At 40.4% G+C, this 25,301-nt stretch overlaps 1 protein-coding gene across 1 annotated transcript; it reads right to left on the reverse strand.

The window, feature by feature from the left end:
• Positions 1-20,772: 20,772 nt before the first annotated feature.
• Positions 20,773-22,486, reverse strand: GADD45G (growth arrest and DNA damage inducible gamma). Its single transcript, XM_050946025.1, has 4 exons — positions 22,347-22,486; positions 22,108-22,209; positions 21,788-22,001; positions 20,773-21,481 (listed from the first exon to the last, which is right to left on the reverse strand). Exons 1-4 carry the CDS (start codon positions 22,397-22,399, stop codon positions 21,371-21,373), a joined length of 480 nt encoding a protein of 159 aa, XP_050801982.1. The 5' UTR covers positions 22,400-22,486; the 3' UTR covers positions 20,773-21,370.
• Between the last annotated feature and the right edge of the window lie 2,815 nt (positions 22,487-25,301).

The raw sequence follows: 25,301 nt of genomic DNA on the forward strand, positions 1-25,301 counted from the left end.
ACAGAATGCTCAGTGCAAATGCAGTGGTGTATGTTGCTCACTAAAAAAAACAGCTCTCCAGTTCCTATGTGAATGGGGAGATCACTATATAATAGAGAGGAAACCCACTCATTTCATAAGAAGAAAATATTTTAAATTAGCTTTAATATGCATGACCAGCTACTTCTAGGCATCACCAGGCACAGTATAATATACTTTAGGGACTTGATTCTAGCATCTGATAAAGCTAGTTTTAACTAGGCTAGTGGTGCAAAGCGACCTTACAAGCCAGCTGGAAACTAAGACTACTCTAGATTGGGGTTGAATCAACCCCTGGCCATCCCCACCATCAGGGAGCACAAAGTGGTTTAAGAATCAATCTCTGCAAAGTAGAACACTGGCACGTCTGAAGATCTGGGCCTAGAAACAGAGACTGGGTCTAGGAGCAATAAGTAAGGTACTAACACTATAACATTTGGCCAGATCCTTGGCTGGTGTAAATCAGCATAGCTCCATTAATGTCCACGGCTTCATTGTGCTGTGCCAATAAACAGTAGCTGAGGATCTGCCCAATAATGTTTAAAGCCAAAGAAGAGGATTTTGGTACAAATGAAGTAACTTTTCTATCCCAAGAGCAATACTTTACACAATCTTTTTTTCAACGTATTATTTTATTCTTCATCTGAGCATTTTATGAACCTACTCCTGAAAAGCTCTGATGCCCTCAACTTCCAATGTTAGTAGTTTTAGTATTTACATTATTTTTTTCTGGAAAATAATTACTGGTAAACATTTGTCATTTTTATTTAATTTATTTATTTATATGGCTGCAGATAGAGTCTAATTCCTCCACACAACGCTTTCCTTAGCAGAACGGGAGTTCATTGTCCATCGTTTTGTTTTTCTAAATGTAGTTTGTTCTGAGCATGCTCCTTATTCCGTTGACTGATTTCGTGCACTGTTGCCTGGCTACAGTACATGAATTCCCATACATCTGCAGCCAATAATTTCCCTTTATTTGTAGCCTCGTCACTCTTTGCCCTCCTCTTTATATTTTTACACTGAAAATTGTATTAAATACTGAATAAACACTATGAGCCTAGAACATTGGTGATGCCCATATTGTTTGTGCAGAAGTCAAGAGTGGTGTTCTCTCTAGTATGAACTGCAGGACACGTATTAAACAGCAGTTCTGTGAAAAAAAGCCATTTAAAGTCTCTGGTTCTGCTGGGCTATTTTTCCTAACACTTCAAAAGACAGAACAGGAAAAAGTTCTTGTGCTTATTTCTTCCACCCTTAGCTAGGAAGTTAAATGCTGGTTTTCCTTCAAGTATCTGCAGACACAACATCCTCCTATTAGATCAGACCTCTTTACTCTGTCTGACATTTACTGGACTTGACCACTGAGGGGTATTAGTCTCTAACAGCTTGCTCTGAAAGAGTTTGATATTCTGAATGTGCCTGCTTCCCTTCCACAGCCTCCAGATTGAGAGGTGACAAAATATTCCAAAAGGAACAATCCTTCACTGGCAAGCAACATTTACCCAGATTCAACTAGCCAGTTCAGTGAGAAAGGTCACGCTGGCTTTGGCTTCATTTCAGACCAGAGAGAATATTGCCAATGTTTTGGGTCCACAATACCTCAGTTTCACAGAAAAGGTTGTAGTGACCCAGGAACTTGCCAAGAATGTATACAAAGCCAAAGTCAACTTAGACTCAGAAGAACTGTCTATTTCCCAGCCTACCTCCAACCATATTCACTTTTAGACAAGCTTCACATGTATCACTGGAGAATACATCATGTTCAGTCTCTTACAGAAAAAAAAATACAGAAATCTCCTTAGTTAAGCAGTCCTGGAATTAAAATTATCTACATTTTATTCACGTTTGCCAAGATGTCCCATTTGCCAATTCCTCTAAAGCTCTTGGAGAACAAAATCATTTCTTTGTCAAAACTTATTTCTCTCTTTTTCTACACAGCTAATAAATACACTGGGGCCAGGAATTTAGATCTTGGGAATACAAAGCAGCAAATGGATGAGTTCTAAATGGTAGGAAAATAAATATCATTGAATTATTGCATTATGTTTTATGCATCATTTCCAGATTCCAAGCTGTAAACTTTTTTATAAATATATGTCAGATATGAACAATTGGTCCTGCATTTAATTTGCCTAAAATTTTCAGAAACGACTAATGGCAAGGATAGATTAAAGTAAAGGTACTGTGGGTAAAATGCCTAAATGACTTAGAAGCCTAAGTCCCATTTTCAAAACTATGCACAAGCTAGCTTGAATTTAGGCAGCTAGTGAAGACAATGGAACGGAGGCTTCAGTGTGGTTAGTACTAGTCCGTCATGGACCCTGAGTACGTACCCAGATCACTAACCCACTCTGAAGCCTCCACTGCAGTCTTCACTGCTATTGTTACCCACATTAGCTAGATCCAAGTTAGCTAGGGTAGGCTAGCTGTGCACAGCGTTTGCTGAGTAAACATACCCTTTGTCTCACTGAAAGTCAATGGGACTGAAGCCTGGTCTACACTAGGGGGAGAGAGGGGAAGAGGGAATCGATCTAAGTTACATTGACTTCAACTATGTTATTCACGTAGCTGAAGTTGCGTACTTAGATCGACTAAGCGCGGTGAGTCGACTGCTGCCTCTCCCCCGTCCACTCTGCCTGCACCTCTCGACGAGCTGACAAAGGAGTCAACAGGAGAGCGCTTGGGGGTCAATTTATCGCACCTAGACTAGATGCAATAAATTGATACTCGCTGGATTGATCACTGCCCGCTGATCTGGCCGGTAGTGAAGACATACCTTTAGATCCCTAAAAGCCTAAGTTACTTTTGAAAATGGGACTTCATCCAGGCCCACACTACAAACTTTTGACTGTACAGCAATCTGAGCAATGGTGTGATTTTTCTGTGACTTTTCTATGAAAAAGCCCAGGGGCAGATGCAGGTATATTGGCATAGAAGTGCATTTGCTGATAGTCTTTATTTCTCTTGCCAAACCAATATAAGCTTCATCAGCAGAAGCAATTATTTATTGGTAGTTGTGTCCACATTAAGAAAGTTTGCCAGCTTCACTATACTGGTATAGATACACTGGCAATACACTTTACTAGTGTAGACCTGGCCTTAGGCACTTTTACATTTTTACCCTGTAGGCCCATGCCTAAGAGCCCAGCTCCTGAAGTCTTGTTTTAAATCAGATTTAAATCTCAATGAGTATGTCTACACTGCAGCTGGAGCAAGCCTCCGAGCTCAGGTAGACAAATCCATGCTTATGGGGTTTGAGCTAGCACACTAAAACAACAGTGTGGACATTGCAGCTTGCGTGGTGCAAGGGTTTTCAAGCCCACACAACCCGATGGGTCAGAGCTCAGGTGGCTAGCCTGAGTCTCAGCTGGAACCAAAACACTGACACTGCTATTTTTCATGCATGAGCTCAAGCCCAACTAGCATTAGCCTGCCTACCCGGGCTGGGAGGCTCAATCCCAGTTGCAGTGTAGCCATACCCACATATTTCTGCAGGCCTTCAGCACAGCTCACTGATTGGATCCACCACGGATTTTTATTCTGAGAACACAGATGAACCTCCTTCCTACAGATGTGGCTCCTGATCCTCAAAAGTGTCAACTGCCGTGCTTACCAGCAACTCCTGCTGATGTTCATGGGGTGGCGAACGCTCAATGTCTTTGCTAATCAGGCTCCAAGTTTAGATTCCATCGCCGTTTTTGCCAAGCTCCAGTAATTCAGGTGGCAGATAACTAACCCAAATTTGGAGAATTAATGGGTGGAATGGCTATTTTATAACTATGCTGGGGAAAAGATCCTCTGATCATTTGACTATATTTTCTAAAGGAAAACGACTGTAGAGCACAGAATGCAAATGCAGAGTTCACTTCTGCTCAGTTAAGCAGATTGCTCTCCTTTGTTTTGAAAGCTAAGCTAAGAAAAACACTACTGTATTTTGTGTATGTTTCCAGTACAAGTCACACTCAGCAAAGCATTCCCAGGAGCGGGTAAGAGTAGTATGCGTGAGACTGACATGCGCCACATTTTCAGAAAGGGAGGCCTACACACTTGTATGCTCAGTTACTGTGACTGCAGATGCAAATCTAGTGATTGTGCATGCATATTGCAAGTTAGGCTCCTAAATAACCACATAGGATCACCTGATCTTCAGGTACAGTCAAAGTAATTATATGTGCAATTGTAAGCAGCATACATTTTGCACATGGACCTTGTACAACCTTTTACATAAAGGTCTCCCTTCATATCAGTCTCACACATATTCCTCCTCTCCCATCCTAGGAATGCATTGCTGAGAATTTATATTCTTAGTACATAGAACCAGGAATATACATCAAATTCAGTCATGTTATTCTTACTCTGGCTTTCAAAGCAAACCTGAACAATCTGCTGAATTGAGGAGAACTAAACTCTGCACTCTGTATTTCTGAAGTTATTTCCCTTCAGTAAGCCCCCAGATCAGTTGTTGCCCACAGGAATGAGAATGGTATTGGGAATATGCACATGGAAATAAATATGGCTTTCTTTCATACTTCACAACATAGCATGCTTTACTTTATTATACAGAACTAACCACTAGCAGCAGATCTCCATGAAGGACAAGCTGTATCCAGAGCGATCTTTCAGATCATATCTTGGAAATCGTTTTGTTCCCCTGTTGTTTTAGTTCCTTATTTTTTCTCCTTAGCAATTTTTGGCACCCAGGAAATAGCATTAGTCAGGAGAAACTTTTTTTCAGTTTTCAGGGCCAGGTTCATGTCCCATGTTCATGTGCTCCAAAGGGCTGAGTATGGAGAGGGAAAAAGAAGGAGGAGGGAACAGTGGCATTCTGAGACTCAAACATGATGTTGTCTCTCAGGAAGAATATAGTCAAAGAATGTCTTGGAAACTGTAGCATTCCCCACTAAAAAACAGTTTTGAGGGAGTGGAGTGGGGGAAAGATGTTATAATGTTCCTCTCTTTCGATGACTCCATCTCCTTGCCAAGTCACTCAGATATCCTGGTGAAGAATGTAAAATGGATATTGATAGATAAACAGATAGACTGATCTCCAACCCCCACCTTAATTGATTATTCTCGTTATAGTTAGTATGGCAACACCCATTTTTCCATGTCCTCTGTATATATATCTATCTTCCTACTGTATTTTCCACAGCATGCATCCAGTGAAGTGGGTTTTAGCCTACGAAAGCTTATGCTCAAATAAATTTATTAGTCTCTAAGATGCCACAAGTACTCCTCATTCTTTTAACTGGGAGGAAGTATCAAAACCAGAAGACATCTGAAAAGCTGTCAAAAGCCACCAATGGACAGAATCATATTCGTTCAAAAGTACAATCATTTTCATTGTCTCTGTATGTAATGTTGTTTGCATGCATGTGGTTGTATGTTTATCTGCCAGGAACCAGTCAAATGGCTGAGACTACTTGCAAACCACTACAATAGAAATAAAACACACACCAAAACAGTAGACTAAGATAGGCAGAACTATCCTATCTTTTACTGGGGTCCTTTTAGAATGCTGTCCATTTTCACTAATAAAGAGTGTGACATCATCTCACACTTCTCTGTTAACTTTTCCAATTTTATGGCCTTCTATGTGGTGATGCTTAGAGCCCTGCGTGGATACAAAATTTGTATCCACATTCCATGCAAACATGGTCTGCAGATGTGGATATCCGCAGATTTGTAGGGCTCTAATGATGCTGACCTGCTTCAGATTCTTGTCTGCTACCAGAAAAAGTAATTACCATCTGCTCCACACACAAATCAGCAAGAGCACTTGGAAATCCCAGAGGAGTTAAATGAGCTGGAAAAAAGAAGCATGGTAGTGGTTGATGTAGAGAATGTGTGGCCCCCAATCTCATCTGTTGCTGCTTCAAATGAGAGTGCCCTTAGCACAAAGAAAGGAAAAAGAATAACAGAGAACAAATGAGAAAAAGAAGACTACTGAAAGAAACAAAAGGGAGGGAAAAGAGAAGGTAGAGGTGGTGAGAAAAGTGAAGAAAGTGACGGGTAGAGGAGTGCAAGAAATGAGAGGAAGGTGGGAGAAAGAAAGAAAAGAGCATGAAAGGGAACAATAAAATGAAAAGGAGAGCAGAGGTAGTACCTAGATGCCATAATGGTAGGCTCTTAGAAATATGAAAGAGGAGGGAGACGAGCAGAGTGGTGGGATTCACAAAGGGGACTTAGGCACTAATGTTCAGCATTGCAGCGCCTAACTTTTAGGCGCCCTATCTCTTACCGGAATTCACAACCCTGAGTTAGGTGCCCACGCTGCCTGTACAATGCATGGGGAGACTTAGGCACGCAAGGATGGGATTCACCAAAACGAGCAAACTGAGCAGAGAGCCACCTAAGCCAGCCAATAGGAAATGCCAAGGAGAGGGGCATGACCTGAGCCCCACCACTCAAGTGTACTCAGGCACCTCCCTCCCTCCCTCCACTCTGGATTCACAACTCTAGGAGCAGACTCATGGCTAGGTGCCTAAGCCAGGGCAGTCCTTTTTCAACAAAAGCTGAGCTGGAAGAGATGGTAGTGGTGCCTCTGCCACCCCTCTTACACTCTCTAGCCCACTCATTCAGGATCTGAAAGAAAAGGGCTCTTTATAGATCCAGAGGTGTGGGGGATAAATATTTCCTATTATACTTTAAGTAGAATTTTTTCATACTCATCTAAACTGACTCCAGCTGCAGTTTTAGTAGCCACGGCTATTTTGATTTCAAAATATATTTAATGTTTTAGCCGCACCAAGTGCTCAAAGAAAATTATGGATTGGGGCAACATGCACATTGGCTACTTGTCTTTAATTTTTTTTTTAACTCTTCCATTTTTTAATTTTTGCTACTATATTGCCATGCCAGCAGGCCACTTCTTTATCCTTTTCTGGCCTGCACACGAGAGAGAGAGAGAGAGAGAGAGAGAGAGAGAAGGTGTACATAGCTACAGCAGCATTAGTATGCTATACATGCTTGTTGCTTTATCTTCCATTATGAGGTGAGGGAGGACCGAGGTGAAGGTAACTGTGTAAAATTGTAGAGTTTTCAGCATGGGTGCCACACTAAGGGCTCAGTCCTCCAAACACTTACTACTGCTTGTCATAGTATGCACTGTGTTCAAAGGTCAGGCCCTACCTTTGAAAGGGAGAACATTTCCTGTCCTTAAAAGTCTATCTAGCTTCAAGTGGAAGCCCCCTTCTTCACTCTTTCATTCCATCACCCATTCCAAAGAAAAAAATTATCAGCAGGTGTCCATGATCTTGTTCCTCTGAAGCTGGGCTAAATATAACATTTCCATAAAGGGAAAAATCTAATAATATTTCAATATCTAGACCGAGGTGCTGTCTCTAATTAAAAGCACACAGAAAAAGGTAACTGACAGCTCCTGGGAGGAGTAGCAGCTGGGTAAAACTAAAGGCAATTAAACCATGAGATAAAATTCTGTGAACCATGTTTTAATACTACTGTACTTGATAAACAGAGACAAGTCTCAGTGTATAGCTACTATTCACCAGAAAGGGAACACATCTATGCTTAGGTGCCAAGTGTTTTAACTCTTCCTGTGCAATGGACTGCACTGCCACAATAGTTACATTTACCATGACATTTAGAGGTCACCTCCCCATGGGTTAGTCATGTTTTACTCCTCATCATACACATAGAAGGGGAAAGCCATGCTATAAAAATCTTATTGGGCTCAGAAGCATTCCATCCCTGCAGACTTCTAGGGGAAATAGTCACAATGAGCCTAATTCTGGTGTAACTCAATTGACTTCAGTAAAATTGCACCAGGATGACTTTGGCCCAGTATCTTCAATTAGCTATGAAGGCTAAGTACAATGTCTTTTCTTTGTCAGTAACAACACAGCTCACTAAATAAGATGCATAAGGGTCACAATTTGCAACACTTCATTCAGTGACTATTTCTTTTTCCCAAGGTCTCACTCTGTAATAATATATCCCATCATATAAATACAATCAAGAAATAATTTCTAACCAAGGCTCCAAGAATCCTTCAACTCCTGCAAGATTTAATATTTGTTCAACATCATTCTATCTTCTCAGTAATTAGCAGCTCTATAAACGATAGTGGAGAAATCTTGAAGGTTTTCTAATCCAGTCATTAGATTTTTTGGTTCATTCCATGGGAGTGTGGGGCTCCTCAGTATTTTCAACATGTAGATCTAGTCAGTTTATGTTGAAAATAATCCACCATGGAAAAAATAAGTGATCTTTTTCTTAGAGGAAAGTTTTCAAAATAAGAGACTTGTCTTCTACATATAAAAAATAAGGGCCCCTTCAAAGTTAACTCTGTGTAGTTTTGTTTGCATCTCTCTTTGACCCACATGTTGATGACTACTGTTACTAGTGTTCACGGAGATCTGTAAAGTGATAAGGCTCAGAATAATCTTGTACATTTTGGTGGGAGAAAGAAGCTGTTGAACTCTTGTAAATGTACCTGGCACAACAGACAGTAGCACCTCTTCTGAACACTTGTGTACATATGACACATTGGCACATACTGGACTCCACAATTAAACATTTCTACAGATGAACTATTTTATTTCTGAGACACAAGGATAATATTCCACTGGACACCCTCTCACAGGTGCAAAGAACAATAACCACCTCAAGCCATCCTCACACAACTCCACTGGTTAGTAACTACCCATTCAATTCAGTATCTAATTAAAAAGTGCTCTCCTTGCTTTTAAAACCAACCATAGACTTAACACACCTCACACAAGGTCTAGATCCTCCTCTGGGTTAGGACCACTCCACTAGTCAAAATGGTCCAAAAGCCACCATAGCTGCCCATGGGAGAATTACCCCAGTGGAAGAGATCTGCAAAGAGTATAAAGCCTTTACATCTCCATCCTGGCTGCTGGCATGAGGGCATGGCTGATGGAAAAGATGGCCAGTAAATCCACCTTATGTAACAGCTCCTTGTGGGTATTGGCAGCCAGTATAATAGCCCTCAGGCTGATGTAACTTACATCAGGGGACTGGACTGACACATGATCCTCCCAAGACTGCGGTTCGCAAAGGGGTTTTAATGCCTGATTTGTATCACCGTGTTCTGAGCTTCTCTGTACATTCCTCAGTCATAGCCCAGTATCAGGACCATTTTCTCTGATATCCTTCCTGACCCCTCTACTCATCAAGCAATAAACTAGAGCTGATCCAAGAACAGAAAGTAAAGTTCACCCCCAAAATATTCATTTTTTTTCCTTCTTCATTTTTCCATTGAAATTTCAAAATTCAAAAAATTCTGACTAGCATTAATACTCATCTCTTCTCTGTCCATTTACACAACTCTGGCCTTCAGTGACAGCAGAGCCTACTCTTATGCAATGCCTGCTGTCTGGAATGCCCTTCCTATTTCTCTCTCTCTCTCTCTCTCTCTCTCTCAGTTCTTTCCATTTTCAAATCTTACAAGAAAATCTCTTTTTGCCCTTGCACAGACATCTTCATTTCCTCTCTCCCTTGGCCAGTATTTAGTGATTAATTCTGCAAAGTGTTTCAGGACACAATTTCTATTTGCATGGAAGTTGCTATTCAAAATAAAGTTGTATTCTACTGATGCACTTTGTATTTGAAGTTAATAATAAAGTGTGACTGGCTTAAGATGAGAGCATCAAATCTCACTATTTATCTTGGCAGTAACAAGGCTGCTAAATTTAGTTTTGTTTACCTCCATGGTAATAATAAGCATTGCACACTATGGATTTAGCCAAAGTTATTACCATGAAAATACACATATTGAAATGCAAACATTGTTACTGAATGAGCAATACCGTACTCCTAGATTCCTAAAATGTGACCTTTATCAGACTAATCTGAAGGCCTTGAATTGTTGGAAGGAAATCTTTACTTTGGGGGGCAGATGTAAAAGATTAACTTTCCTGAGTGGCCCCATAAGTCCCACATAACATCTGAAACTGGGCCCTTTTTGTCTATTCACAATAATCACATAGTATTATTGGCTGGCTTTAAATAAAACAGGAAACTGAGCATTAAAAATTGGTCAGTATCTATTAAAAAAAAAAACACTCCAGACAACACCCATTTGTAGTCAGAGCAGGAATTCAATGACTAAGTAAAAATATAAATGAAAGGGATCAAGTATCAGAGGGGTAGCTGTGTTAGTCTGGATCTGTAAAAGCAGCAAAGAGTCCTGTGGCACCTTATAGATTAACAGACGTTTTGGAGCATGAGCTTTCGTGGGTGAATATCCACTTCATCAGATGCATCTGACAAAGTGGGTATTCACCCATGACAGCTCATGCTCCAAAACATCTGTTAGTCTATAAGGTGCCACAGGACTCTTTGCTGCTTTTACAAATGAAAGGGAGTTGATTGTTTCCCTTTACGATATTGTACAAATTGATCATTGGTATTTGGTGTTCTATGTTATTTAAAATCAACAAGCTGTATTAATCCCTGCTGTAAGTGAAGTCAATAGAGTTACACAAGGGATGCATTTTGTCCCAATGTGTTAACTTGCTGCCATGTTGCAGGTTGCTCAGCCAAAACTCAAGGGATCCTTGAGATCATTTTACCTCATTATACCTTTGAGAGATTTGTGATTGTATACATTTGCAACCACAACTGTTTTAAAGATAAGACAGCTATAGTTTAACTAAGGTCATAAAAACTATAGATTGAAAATACCTATTAGCTCATCTAATCCAGCCTCCTGCCTAAGCACAATTGTACCCTACCATATTGTTCATTGGCTTGTTCAGTTTAGTTTTGAATGTTTCTAAAGACAAGGCGTAGAAGGCATACCATTGGTACATCTAATCTGTTTGCCTGAAGAAAATTATTAAAATTAAAGATAATTAAATAAAATAATGCAGCCAGACAACTATGCTTAACTGGAGTGATCAAATTCTAGCAGGTGACTTTCAGGAACATGCACATTTCATAAATCAGATTATCCATTTTTCTGAAACTGTAATGTCATTTTAAAAAAACTTTTATTTAAGGATCTGCTACCTCAGGAATTAGCTGCCAACAATCACAGTAGCAATCATGGGTGTTGGAGTAAGTCAGCTGCTACCTTGTTCAAAGTTACCTGGATTTCTTGAAATTTGGTAAACCCATATCTAGTACTTGAGAGCAGAAAGTTGATAGAGAAACACTCTTTCTAAAAATCATAAGTGCTAGCAGCAGCACACTTTTAACAGGGATAATTATTACAGGCAATTAGGCTGCATAATTGCCCTAAGGGAGGAAATCATCTGCTGCTGAGAAACAAAGAAACCTTAGTTTCTAGTACACCAGCCCTCCCAGCTGACGCACATTGCACTGAAAAGCTTTCCCTATGGTTTAAGTAAGTGTATTTGGTAACTTCCATTGCAGCTATATTCACTTTTCATTTCAGTAAACAAAGTGCCTGTGGCAGATTAAAATATTACAGCAAAAGCTGAATCAGGTGGCTGCTTTCTCCTGCACTTTCCCAGCTAACTCATGGCAATAGCTGCATCCTCTTCAACCTTCTCTTATTCTTCTGATGTGCTGCATAGCTTCAGGGAGTATTTGGAAATTCAACCATTTTGAGGGGCAGAGATCTTCATTGTAGCAGTTACTAGCTGCTTTTTAGATCTATATCACCTCCCACTATAACCAAGACCCCAGGTAATAATTTCTTCTGATATCTTTCCTACTCCCATATAACATGGTCTTGACATAGGGAGATAGTTGTTTCCACATTCTGCCATGTCCAACTAATGCACCATTTAGATTTTGCAGCCATTCAGGCACACAAGACACCCTGTAAATGTTAGCACCCTTTTAGTCTCAATATTTAGCCATACAGTGGCAATTTAGGAAGTCAAAAAATATATTTTTACTCTAAAATGTACCAGAATAGGTCACCTTTAAGCGCTCTGCATGAAATATTCTTGCATGAAACAGAAATTGGGACAGTTCCTTTCTCCCATGAGTAAATTCTTTGCTAACCCATCTGTTGCAGTATGTCAAATACTAAATCATGGTCTCTAGTTGCAAATAAATTAAAAATTATTGAGGAGCACAGCAGGATGCATAAATTCTTCTTCTAAACTGGAGCCCAGATCCCATGAGCATAGATAAAAGTGGGGTAAGGGAAGGTACAAGGATTTAATAGCCCATCTTGTATTTTCCATGTACCACTATAATGTATTATTACTTGCTCAAGAGGGAATTAGTTATAGAGCCAGCATATCAAAATACAATTTCATGTTTTTTTAATCTAGCAAAAGATAGATTTGCAAAAGTACCAACTCAGGGAATTCATTCTGTAGCAGTTTTTCACTGGTAATTTTTCTTCTGTCAAAGGACAGGTCAGTACAATCAGTGGCAAAACACCAAATGCAAGTCTGTATGCAAATTGCTAAATTAATACTGCATCTACTTCCCATGTGCATATGCACTTACCCATTACGCATGTACAAATCTCTGCTTGTGTTCACAAAAGCTGATTTTTGTATACACAGTGTGGACATATGCATTATATTTAGGTGAACTCATTGCACCCTCTGAAAAAATTTGTCTGAAATATGTTTACCATTATTTACAAATATAAAGGGCTATCTATGAGCTACTGTCATGATTGTTAATATTATTTATTGTGTTAAAATATTTCAACAAAGAGATTTCTCTACCACTTCTCAGCCTCAGGCCCTAAATTAGGTAGGGATTTTTTTAAAAAATTGTATGGTAGTTTTGCAGAACAGACCAGCTGAAACTAGGAAAGCCCTACAAAATTTAGAAGAGGTGTAAAAATGGAATGGGTGCATTGGATAGCAATGTTAAAAATATTGTACCTAACCATTTCAATCAAGTTTGCACTTGCACTGCAGTCCAGGCCACATGGAAATCCAATACATTTCAAAGCCTTTTTGAAATTCCAAAAGCAAGCAGGCAATGACAGCACTTTGCTAAAATGATTTCAATTAAAGAGACCAGATTTTGAGTTGAAAGATGATCCCTTTCACGAATGCTGGCTACAACCATGTGGTCCAACCCCTGTTTTTGGCCACACTCGTATGCCAGGTGGTTCTGAACTCTGGCACAGCTTCTGTAATCACATTTAATAGCCAGACAGCGTTCTCCTGCTAAACAAGCCACCTAAGCACAATAAAGGGCCTGTTTTAAAACATGGGAGGCTTCAGTTTGACTTAGTCAGCCTGCGAACCTCTGTAAGGCTAAGCCAAAGAGTGAAATGAGGTGACTGATTCTTAACTCAGAGCAGACTGTGCACAGTTGATCTATCATTTCTCTCCAACATTCCAGAAAGTGTAATGTTCCAAAATGTAATAATTTAGTACAAACCATGCAGCCCTAGTTATTACTTTTTCCCCAATATTTTATTTCATGTACTTTGTAATGCTGCAAAAATGAAGCAGTGTGAAAGACAGAGAACATTTGTATTAATGAAGATTACTACTGACCATTTGGAAAAAGTGAAACATTCTGGCATCCTTCCCCTTTCAAATGTATCCAACTCATCCAAATGTACTTACTACCATTTAGTAAGTATCAGACATTCAGAGACATAAAACCATCTACAATACTTTCTAAATTTTTTAGAAAAAAAATACAATGATTTGTAACTATAGAAATCAAAACAATAGTGAGATATGAATTTGCTGTTATTTGTGAGACCATTTAAACCACAGAAAAGACCTTGAGAAATTGTAAAGCAGAAAGTAGAGATAATGCTGATTTTGCAGCATAATTTAAGTTGTGTTTCCTCTACATACTTATTTTTAATCAGCAAATTATTGGAGTACATATGACATCCAAGAAATGCTTATGGCACAGATTTTCAAATTGAGACACCTAACATTGGGCCTATAAATCCATATTTTGGTAACTAACCTAATTTTTAGAAGTACTGGACTCTTAAGTGTTTATATATATACATCTAAATGTGTATGGAGGTGCAACTTGAGATGGCCACATTTGAAAATATTGGCCTTAATTCTTTATTTAAACACCTGGCCTGATTTTCAGAAGTGCTGAGCATCCTTAGTTCTCACTGACTTCAATGAGATTTGTGGATGCTGAGCTCCTGTGAAAATCAAGCAATTTTCATGTAGGTGCCTAAATGTGGATTCAGAAGACTAATTTTAGACACTCAAATTTGAAAATTCTGACCTAAACTTCTTGAAGCAAAACCCTAACTTCAGCATATGATCAGACAATAAGACTTTTTTTCTGGTAATGTAATGCTTCCATCTTGGGTTTCACTTACTGGGTGTTTTAGCACAATATCCTGCTTTAGATTTTAGGAAGTGGAAGTTTCTCCAGAACCAAGTAGAACTTGTTTTCTTCATAATGCAGAAAGTGTATTTTCCCCCTCACTCTCTTTTCAGTCCTCCCTGAAGACAAAATTATAATGTCTTTTAGTAAACTCCGTTGTTATCTCTAAAGCCCTCTCTACACTTCAAAAATAACCATGCTTACACATGAAAGAAGATTGTGGCCCAACTGTGTTATACAAAATAGTTTATAATTGCCAATGTGCCTATATCACATCCGGAAAGTAGCTCTTCAGTCAGCTCTACAAAGAGGCGTTGTCACACTAGTGAGCATTTCATTCCTTTTCTCGCCAGTAAAATTCTAGAAATGTGGGTGGGCAAATGCCAGTGCAGGAAGAAAGTTTGGGATTTCTCAGCACACCATATTTTTATGACAATGAGATTATCTGCATGGAAATCATGTTCATATTATATAACGACACCAACTCATCCCTAATAAACACTTTATATATACTCTAATATCTCAAACAATGTTTGCACATATATCTTACTGTAGGACATTTAGGAAATAGCAACAGTATTTACCCAGCTCTTCCAATATCCTGTCATCACTTGTCCAAACTTTAGCAAACAAGCAAGCAAACCATTTCTGCAATGATGGAGTAGATGGGAAATGAGTAGGAGTCAAAGGCCAATCTTTGATTATAGTCTGCAGAATTGATGGCACTAATTATGCCTCCTCCCTGGGTATTATGCCAGCACTGTATGTCTATGATTTTGTCATCCCTGCTTTAACATATGCAACGGATTTGGGATCCCCTGGGCATACAGTCATATGCATGGCTGACCTCTGCAAGTGTGTGTCCGTTCAAGGAGTACAATACTCACACATGCCTTTCCCCTCACCCCCCAAACTAATTCCTGCTGACATGTGATTGCACTTGTTTCCAGCGATGATGTACATTCTGTACACTTGACTCTGTAACCTTGCCACTTTCTGCTGTTTTCATTTGACAGGAGGATTTGAGGACTGGCAGGTAATGGATTTGCTGAAATGCATCGGGTCTCATGTCATGACCTTGGGACATTTCTGCACTTAACATTTCCACAATGACTGGCTCCCTTCAGAGCATAAGTTAATAAAGTCTCTGGCCTGTCTCTCCCAAGGTCTGAGAGAGACAGGCCAGTCCTCACTTACAGACAGCGCCCCAAACCGAAGCAAATACTCACCAGCAACTACACACCACACAACAAAAACACTAACCCAGGAACCAACCCCTGCAACCAACCTCATTGCCAATTCTGTCTGCATATCTATTCAAGGGACACCATCATAGGACCCAACCACATCAGCCACACCATCAAGGAGTCATTCACCTCCACATCTACCAATGTGATATATGCCATCATGTGCCAGCAATGCCCCTGTCAAGGTTCCTTCCCCACTCTGAACTTTAGGGTACAAATGTGGGGACCTGCATGGACACTTCTAAGCTTAATTACTAGCTTAGATCTGGTAACTCTGCCACCATCCAGAAATTTCAGTGTCTGGAGCACTTCCTGTCCCCCCAAAACTCTCCCCTCCCTGGGTGGCCTTGAGGGACTTCACCAATTCCCTGGTGAACCCCTTGGATCTTAAAACAAGGAGAAATTAACCATCTCCCTCCTTTCCCCCACCAATCCCTGGTGAGTCCAGATCCAATCCCCTTGGATCTTAAAACAAGGAAAAATCAAGCAGGTTCTTAAAAAGAAAGCTTTTAATTAAAGAATAAAGGTAAAAATCATCTCTGTAAAATCAGGATGGAAAAATACTTTACAGGGTACTCAGATTCGTATAGCCCAGAGGAACCCCCTCTAGCCTTAGGTTCAAAGTTACAGCAAGCACAAGTAAAATCCTCTCTGCAAAAAGGGACATTTACAAGTTGAGAAAACAAAAATAAAACTAATCCGCCTTGCCTGGCTGTTACTTACAATTTTGAAACATGAAAGACTGATTCAGAAAGATTTGGAGAGCCTGGATTGACGTCTGGCCCCTCTTAGTCCCAAGAGCAAACACTCCCCCCAAAAAAGAGCACAAACAAAAACTTCCCTCCACTAAGATTTGAAAGTATCTTGTCCCCTTATTGGTCCTCTGGTCAGGTTTCAGCCAGGTTTACTGAGCTTCTTAACCCTTTACAGGTAAAAGAGGCATTAACCCTTAACCATCTGTTTATGACAGCCCCTCTGCCATGTACATTGACCAAACTAGACAGTCTCTATGCAAAAGAATAAATGGACACAAATCAGACATCAAGAATTGTAACATTCAAAAAACAGTAGGAGAGCACTTCAATCTCCCTGACTTAATAACAGACTTAAAAGTTGCCACTCTTCAACAAAAAACTTCAAAAACAGACTTCAACAAGAAACTGCAGAACTGGAATTAATTTGCAAACTTGACACCATCAAATTAGGCCTGAATTAAGACTGGGAGTGGCTGGGTCACTACAAAAAGTAATTTTCCCTCTGTTGATAGTCACCCCTTCTTGTCAACTGTTGGGAATGGGCTACATCCACCCTAATTGAATTGGCCTCATTAGCACTGACCCCTGCATTGGTAAGTCAACTCCCATCTTTTCATGTGCTGTATATTTATATCTGCCTACTGTATCTTCCACTCCATGCATCTGATGATATATTCCCAACGAGATGTCTGTCTTACAAATCAGGAAGGCCTTCTGGGGGTTCAGCTGCATGTCTCTCTCTCTGGAGTGCAGGAGCCACATTAATTCTCTGTCTCTTTGGCTCAAAATAACCCCCACTAGTTTCGCTCAATAGCTGTGCTTACAGCAAATACATAAATCAAGGCAAACCCAGATAATCCTTTGTCTAGGACAGTCCTGTTTATCACCCTAGGCTAGGCTGTCTGGTCTTAAATTTATTCTAGTGTGCATATAGAGGGAATTCAAAACTTCACATACATTAAGATATGCATTTTACAATTATATAAATAATCAGAGTACTATTAGTTTCATATGATGCCTCACAAGGCATACTTCATACAAATATTGCAGTAGCATGTAGGATGTGAATACAGGGTCATAATGACCTACTAATACTTATTTATCTTTTAATGTTTATGATTATACAATATTATTAAAGTACATGGATCTGACCATAATGCAGCACCCAGGGGAGGAAAATGACAAAGAGAAGTTCAAGGAAAGATGTTCTCTTCTTCCCTTACCGCTCAGCTCAAAACTTCCCCAATACTCAGAACCCCATCCTTTTCCTACTGAACCTCCATCAGGTCAAACACCTTTGGAACCAAAATCCATTCTTCTTTCCCAACTGAACCACTAAACTCAGTAAACCCCTCCCAAATGCTCCCTCCTCATTAACCCCGTTTCCATTCCACTCCCAGCTCAGCCTACTGCTCCAACCCAACCACAGCCCCCAGTGATACACCAAGGAGCAAAGGCAACAAGGGACTGATTTTACCTCCAAGAAGCATGCGCAGGGGCCCCCAAGTTCAGCCATTGTGGGACTAACCTGCTGCCCATGTTCTGCAGGAGCTCCTGATTGTCCAACCTATTGGGAGTCCCTCTGGGGCAGCCAGATGTATTGGAGTCTTCAAGGACTGAAGCTGGAGTTACTCAGTGGCGGTAAGTGGTACTGAATGCTGCCCTACAGTAAGCCACATTATGGATACTACAGTGTGGCTGACAGATGGAGTGTTATTGAGGGGCCTTAACCCCACCAGTACCTAAGGACACATATACATACCTTTATAACAACTGTACAGTTTTTTTCCTCAGATTAATATATTTGAGTATGTAAAGATGATTACTCAGGTCAATTGATACCAGCTGCTGAAGTTTTGCCATGTTGAGTAATGTCCATCCTTAGAAATATTTGCAACAATATATATTTCATAAACTGCATATATTTGATTGCTATGCAGTAAATATTGATCACTATGGGCTATTTTAATAACAAACCCAAGCTAAATTGGGCTTACTGCTATTTGCACTTCAGTTAAATGTATTAAACCAGAAAGATTTTCAATAGCATATGGGTCAAAAAATGATTTGACATACTTTTCACAAGGCACAAATTGCAATTTTCAAGACATACAGAGAGGCCGGGGCAGCCTCTCAACTTGTAATGAAAGTAAGTACAAAATCATCTCCTTCTTTCCCAAGTGTGTACTTCAAAATTAGAGTGCTGATTTGGGCTTGTTTCATTATTGTCTGAAGCGCAATATATTTTCACCATAGCTACTAAAACAGAGTTACTGTAGATTGAATTAGTTTTAGGAATGTTGTTTTGCTTTCCTACTTATAACAAAATAAAATAAACCTTACCATGGCTTATATACACAGCCAAACCATCAAACTGGCCAAGTTATTTCTTCATTTTAATGCAATGTCTATAATTTAAGAACTTTGTACAGTTTTATCTGCCCAACAGCTTGTTTAAACCACTCAAGGCCATAATTTACAGCTCACACTTTGCATAAAAGTTGATGTCAGGACAGTTCATTTTAGCTGTTCTGAGCCACATACTGATTATGTAAGAGTGCCAAATGCTATTTCTTAGAAATCTACCACAGACCTGCAAGATTCTCAAAAATGAAAGAGCATATATTTGTCAATGCAGAAAAACTGACTTGATATTTGTATGTGTCAAGGTAATTGCTTTAGAAGCAATCTTTGCTCCTTTGCCCTAGTGCTGCATGAGTAGATTTCTTCTTAACTGATGGAAAAGACACCATATTCCTTCTTAATAATACTAAGAAAGACTTAGTTTAAAAGTAACTTTTGAAGTGAGAACATGTGCAAGTGGAGGAATAAGATATAAAATTTCCATCTCCTCAACACTTATTTTTATCTTCTGCATTTTTAATGCACCACAGTATTTAAATACCAGACATTTACAACTGTGTCCCAGGAGTAACAGATGTACCAGCCTGCTTCACTAACCATAGTGATTCTATTTATATTAAGATACTCCATATTATGGGAAATATGTAAAACCATCCATAGGAAAGGGTAGCACAGAAATAAAATAAATTAAACTTAGAAGTCTAATGTATACTTCAGAGTAATTTCTCACAGCATAAAACTATTTAGGATATTTCTTGCTATGTTACTCATATCAGGAATATGAGTTACTCTATTTGCATTATGATACTCTATCATAACACATAATGGCAATGACAGTAAAGCACAGTAATGAGTATATGGAACATATTGCACCACAGGAATAGTGAAACCACAGAGAATTAGAACTTTCATTATCAAGAATAATGGAATTAGGAACAGGTGATGCAATGAAATTCTCAAATACATGTATACCTGAACTATTTACCTAGAAATGCCTTTCTAATCAAACACTAAATGCTAGTCACTTGTGAAGCAACTAGTAGAGGAACTATGTTGACACCTATGCAGTTATTTTCCTGAAAGATACATAATGCTACAGTTCAGCCTTGTTCTTTTCTTCACCTACAATCATAGGATGTATTAGCAGACTTTGCATAAATGCTATTAAAATAAGAATGTGGATTGTGTGTGTGTGTCATGCTCCTGTGCTCTTCTCCTAAAATAGATTTTTCAGCAACTTCCCAAGCATGTAGAAGGAACAGCAGCCCCCTAGATGTTCACTGTATATTAGAATCTCCCTGCTGAATGCTCAGTGTGCATCTAAGTAGTGATGTTACACCATATAATAAGGTAACAAGTTGTTTTTTTAAAAACATGCTTTTCCTAGATAACTCCCCTAACTTGATCTTGTTTTTTTTTTCCCCAGGCAATTGGGTTTGTGAACCCTAGCTTCCATTGTTCCAAATACAGATAACATGGCAGACTTTCAAGTCAGATGACTGCTTGAAGCAGATGCAAGCTATTCCCTTATAAATACGTATACAATGTTAGTTGTGTTTGCACTTTTAAATTCACTTGTAATCTAAATAAAGTGTTGATACAACTAGAGTCTGAAGGGCATGTAGACTATCATATTTTAATTGTTTCTGTAAAATTTGATCATGACTACTGCCAGACAGTGACTTTTTGACAGATTCCAATAGTGGTTATTTTAAAAAAAATCCTTGAGGTCAAAATGCAAGTTCTCTTGGAACATGTGTAGTATTCCTCTAATGGACTACAAAAGGCTGTCTACAATTCAGCTCATTAGGCATGCAGCTCCTCAGCCTTGCAAGCTGTTGTGATCAGCAGCTGTTGCAAAGGAGTAAAAGGTCAGATGATCAGTTTTACTAGAAAGCATGGCTATTCAATCAGCTGCTATCCCTCAGAGGTAAAAATAAGTATTTTCACATAAGGGCAAATTTCCATGTGTTGGTTCATTATAGCACAACTTTATAGGACTAAAGAGATATGAAAAAGAGAGCCCACACCCTGAACTTAAAAAAAAGTAAAAAATTAAAACCACACACCAATAAGGTTTTCCCCACCCATAAGCAAAAGAACACGAAGTTATTTATCAAAAAAGTTTATTATTATAAACATTAGAACTTTAATAGCAGCATAAATAAAAATTATTGCATTAGTAAACCAATTCTGCAAAGCAGCCCAAAGGTCTCTGATAAAAATCTGTCTGTATAAGTCTTTGTAGAAAAGTCTTTGTATAATTGTAACAGTAAAAAGTCTCTAATAAGCCATTGAAAATGTTTTCTTCTTAAAAGTTTTGTAGACAGTGCCAACAGTTCAGTTACAATATTTTGTCCAGTCTTTCCAAGTAATTTTTGCCCGATTCCCCAACCTTCTGTCCTGCCTTCTTAAAGTTCCACTTGACCTGAAAACTTGCAATATTTCTTCAGCTCCTGTAAACTTGCAATACTCATTCAGCTCCATGGCATGCCAGCCATTCCACTGCTGCAGCATAGTAGGGACACACTGCTGGCATGAGACATCCCCCTTTCTCCCTCACATCTTCCTTCTCCACAAGAGCCCACTGCTTGCCAGTCTGAGCGACTTAATCCGATCTCTTGACCAGGCTAATCCACAGAATCAGCAACTTGTTGGTTCACCCAGGTGTACAACACCATGATGAGAATGCAACAAAGGTTTCAACCTCTCCAGTGCACTGAACCTTCTTCATCACTCAGGCAGGGTGATAGTGGGCACCCAATCATTGACATTTCGGCTTTCCTCACAAAAGAGATTCAGCTTTTCCAGAGCTGGATCCTTCCAAGCATCCTCATTGGGATTCTGTGAGAAGAATGAACAAGACAAAACACATTCCATGAATACATGTTACCAAGCTAGATCAGCAAGTAGTGGTGCTTTGGGAAGTTGGCCTAGACTCTTTAAATGGGCAGGTGTCTTGACTGGCGCAAGAAAAACGTGTGGGGGTGGGGCGGGGGGAATCTGTGGTATTAGCTGAACACCAGCAAGCCATTAATTGCAGCACCTAGAGGGGACTGGAGCACAGAATTTGCACTCTCTGGGTTACACAGCAACACCAGGGGGCTTTAGCCTTGGTAGGAGCAGGTCTGGGGGCTGCCCCAGACTCACCGTGATGAGGATGCAGTGCAGGTCGCGGGGCTCCCCCGACTCCTCGCTGGGCCCCACGATGTCGGCCAGCTTGGGGATGTCGTGCAGGCGGACGATGTCGATATCGTTGTCGCAGCAGAAAGCCTGGATGAGGGTGAAGTGGATCTGCAGGGCGATGTCCCCCTCGTCCTCCTCGGCCGCGGCCAGCACGCAGAACGCCACCTTGTCGGGGTCGCTGCGGGGCAGAGCGGCCGTTAGACGCGGCGCCACAGGGCCCGGCCGGGGACCCCGGACTGCAGCCCCCCCCACACCCCCGCCCGCCCGCCCGCCCGGATACTCACACGTTCATCAGCTTGGCCGACTCGTAGACCCCGGCGGTCAGGCCGCCGCGCCGCTGCGCCGACACCAGCAGCTCGTGGAGGGCTTTGCCGGCGCCCTGCATCCTGCAACACAGAGCGGGAGAGCGGCTCAGTCCCGGCCCGGCGCGAGACCCCCGGGCAGCTGTTCCCCGGCACGCGCCGCCCGCCCCGAGCCCCGGCAGCGGCCCCGTGCTCAGCAGCGCGCCCCGGCGGGTAGGTACCTGTCGCTGCTCTCGGGCACTGGTTCCTGTCCGTGAATCTCCTCCAGAGTCATGTCGCTTCTCACAGCCTGTATCCGTATCCACACGGGGCGGCCCAGCGTTTAGATCCCACCGTCCAGTTCTCCCACTGACTCTGCCTTGCTTCTGGTGACTGTGCAGTGCAGACTGCCGGCAGCTGCCGTATTTATAGGCAGCCTGGCTGCTGTTCCAGCGGCTGGCGGAGTTTCTGCAGCTCTCATTGGCCAGTCTAATAGAGTATTATTATGTTAATCAGCGGGTAGGCTGGGCCGACTCGTGCCAGGAGGCCACGTGGGGGTGGGGATTAGATTGCCTCAAGTAAGCTAGTGCTGCTGCCTTTGTTATGGTGTTGCCAGGCAGACACCGCAGATGTATTTTTTTTAAACAAAAAATCATAAAAGGGGTATAAATTACGTCGGGTTGTCTGCTGCTGTTGCTACCTGTGAACGTCGTCTTAATAAAAATGATGCCAAATGCACTAAAAATATTGCATTAGGGGAATATAAAGACAATGCAACTCTTACTTGTTTATTTAGAGTGCAATAAAAGTAAGTAGGGCAGACTCGCAATAAAAATTAAAGGGTGAGGAGACTGTTTTACGTTACAGACAAACTACATTTACACGTGGATCACCGCATATTGCACTCCCTAATTTTGTATGCTTTGGATTCCTTTCCCAGCAAACTAGTTATTTTTGCTTGGCAGACTTATTACCAATGTAGGTTGCTGCAGAAATGTTCTTGCAAACTTTACCAAATTGAGGACACAAGCCCTGCATGAATAATGAGGCCGTGTGAGGAGCAGATTGTGGATGGCACACGCTGCTATTTTGCATTTCTATAGAAAGCGCACAATAGTGGAAGTCTGGCGTGTGGCAGTTTGGAGTTCAGACAATGGATTCTTTTTCTTCATAGCAACACTGTCCACCTGCCACTGGGGTGGGGATTTGCTGCTGGGGTGGAGGGCATGAGAGGACAATTGCATTGCGGTCTTTTATCGTCCAATCTGCTATTGCAGATGAATATCTCCATTTGCGAACACTCCTGGAGTGCAATTGAATGTTAGGCCTTTTGAGCACGCGATCATCTCCAAGTTAAAGACTTTATTATTGTTCTTTTGTTTTAATCCTTCATACACAATTAATACATTTCAGAAAATTGCACATGCAAGTTTGGCAAAGAAGCAACTAGCATTTCAGTGCAAATTTGGAATGATGATTTATAGCTTGCTTTGTGATTAATTTTTTAAAAACAACTCACTAGACATATATCTATTGCCTCTATTTTCACAAGTGTAACTGTGTGCAATAGTTTTAGTGGAAACTAAAAAGTTGACACAATTTGTAGCATATTGTGAACTCACTGTATATTCAACGCACTCACTTGCCCTGAAAACTAACAAGAGTTTCACCTGTCATTTTACTAAGTACCCAGATTGACGTACTTCATGCACTGTAACCAATTTCTGCTGAAATCCCTGTTGCCTTCTTTCACTTTCAAAACACTGTAATCTTGATTAGTAGCGCTATCTGCTGGATGTTCAAACAGCTGCTGCTAAAATGTATCCTTCTCTCCCCCCTGCCCTAGTTACAAGTTACTGTGCAGAAACACTAGAAGGATTTGCTGGAAAAAAAGAGCCAATACATGAAAACCAAAAAAGGGAAATGTATTAAGCAGTGATCCATGTACAAATTGTCCAAAAGTCTGACGTTTAATTCCCTGTACTTATTCTAGAGTACAGAAACTGCTTTATCTGTACATTAACAAAAAGGTTTGCATTTTCTAGCAGAATGGTAATCAATACTAAAGTAAAATTGCACCACCTTGTGGGCTTAATGATTTAGAAGCTACCTAACAAACAAAGGTACGATATTTTCTTTAGAATGAAGAAAACCCTGAGGTCAAGTATTAAATGCACAATATACAGTATTTATAAAATAAGCGTATGCTAGCTGTCCCATTAGGATACATTGAATATAACTGACAATGCTAATTTAGATTTTTCAAAACACATTTTAGAAAAGTCTCCACCTAAATCAGAGCGCAGTCCCAGAGTGCAACACACATTTCTCTGCCTATCTATGATATACACACACACACACACACACACACACACACACACACTATTGTGTTGCCTAACATCACTAATACCACCATAGACTTAAAAGTATGCTATATTATATAGAGTATTTTTCCAATTTTGTTTTTGGCATCTCTCTCATCTAGGCTAGTTAAAATTAGTTATACCCATTTCTTTGTCAAGTTCTCTAGGTTGCAATATTTGGATTGCAAACACTGAAGAGGAATAACTAATTTGTTTTTAACACTTATTTTTCAGAAAACCAGAAATGTTCCAGTTGGGCCAAGGTTTGTAGAAATTTGATTTTAGAACAATCTAATCTGGGGGTCAAATTTGAGCAGATAGTGCCCTTTTAAATGAATTTAGTGTGAAAGCAGCAAGAATTAATTAACTGAATACTGAAGTTTTCTGTTTATCCCCAGAAGGGGTAGTAGTAGTAGACTTCCCCACAATGAAGGCATCAGTGCCAAATGAACCAAGTCCAATGAGGAGGGTAGTTTCAGTTTCCATGTCTATTCAATGAGCTGGCATCAATGCTGAGGCTGCCAGTAGTGTTTGTTACATGGATAACTGTTCCCTAACAAGTGGATTGAGACCAGCACCAGCTTGTTTCCTATAGGCCACTAGAGAGCCATCATGAAGTAATGATATATGATTGCTACTAACTTAGGCTGGATTTAGACAAAAGAGTCTGTATCCTGCTACTAAATTCCCTGGGGCACACAGTCCTCCTTTAAATGCAATTCAGGTCCACAACACTGAAAGTGTCCTTTTCAGTACTTCATCGCTTCATTTAGGAATCTTAGATCAAGCAGCATCTGGACTAGAAACTTCTGCCTCTGTTGTGATGCCAACAAT

The sequence above is a fragment of the Gopherus flavomarginatus genome, chromosome 3, assembly GCF_025201925.1.
Source record: "Gopherus flavomarginatus isolate rGopFla2 chromosome 3, rGopFla2.mat.asm, whole genome shotgun sequence".
In the NCBI taxonomy this organism is placed as follows: Eukaryota; Metazoa; Chordata; order Testudines; family Testudinidae; genus Gopherus; species Gopherus flavomarginatus.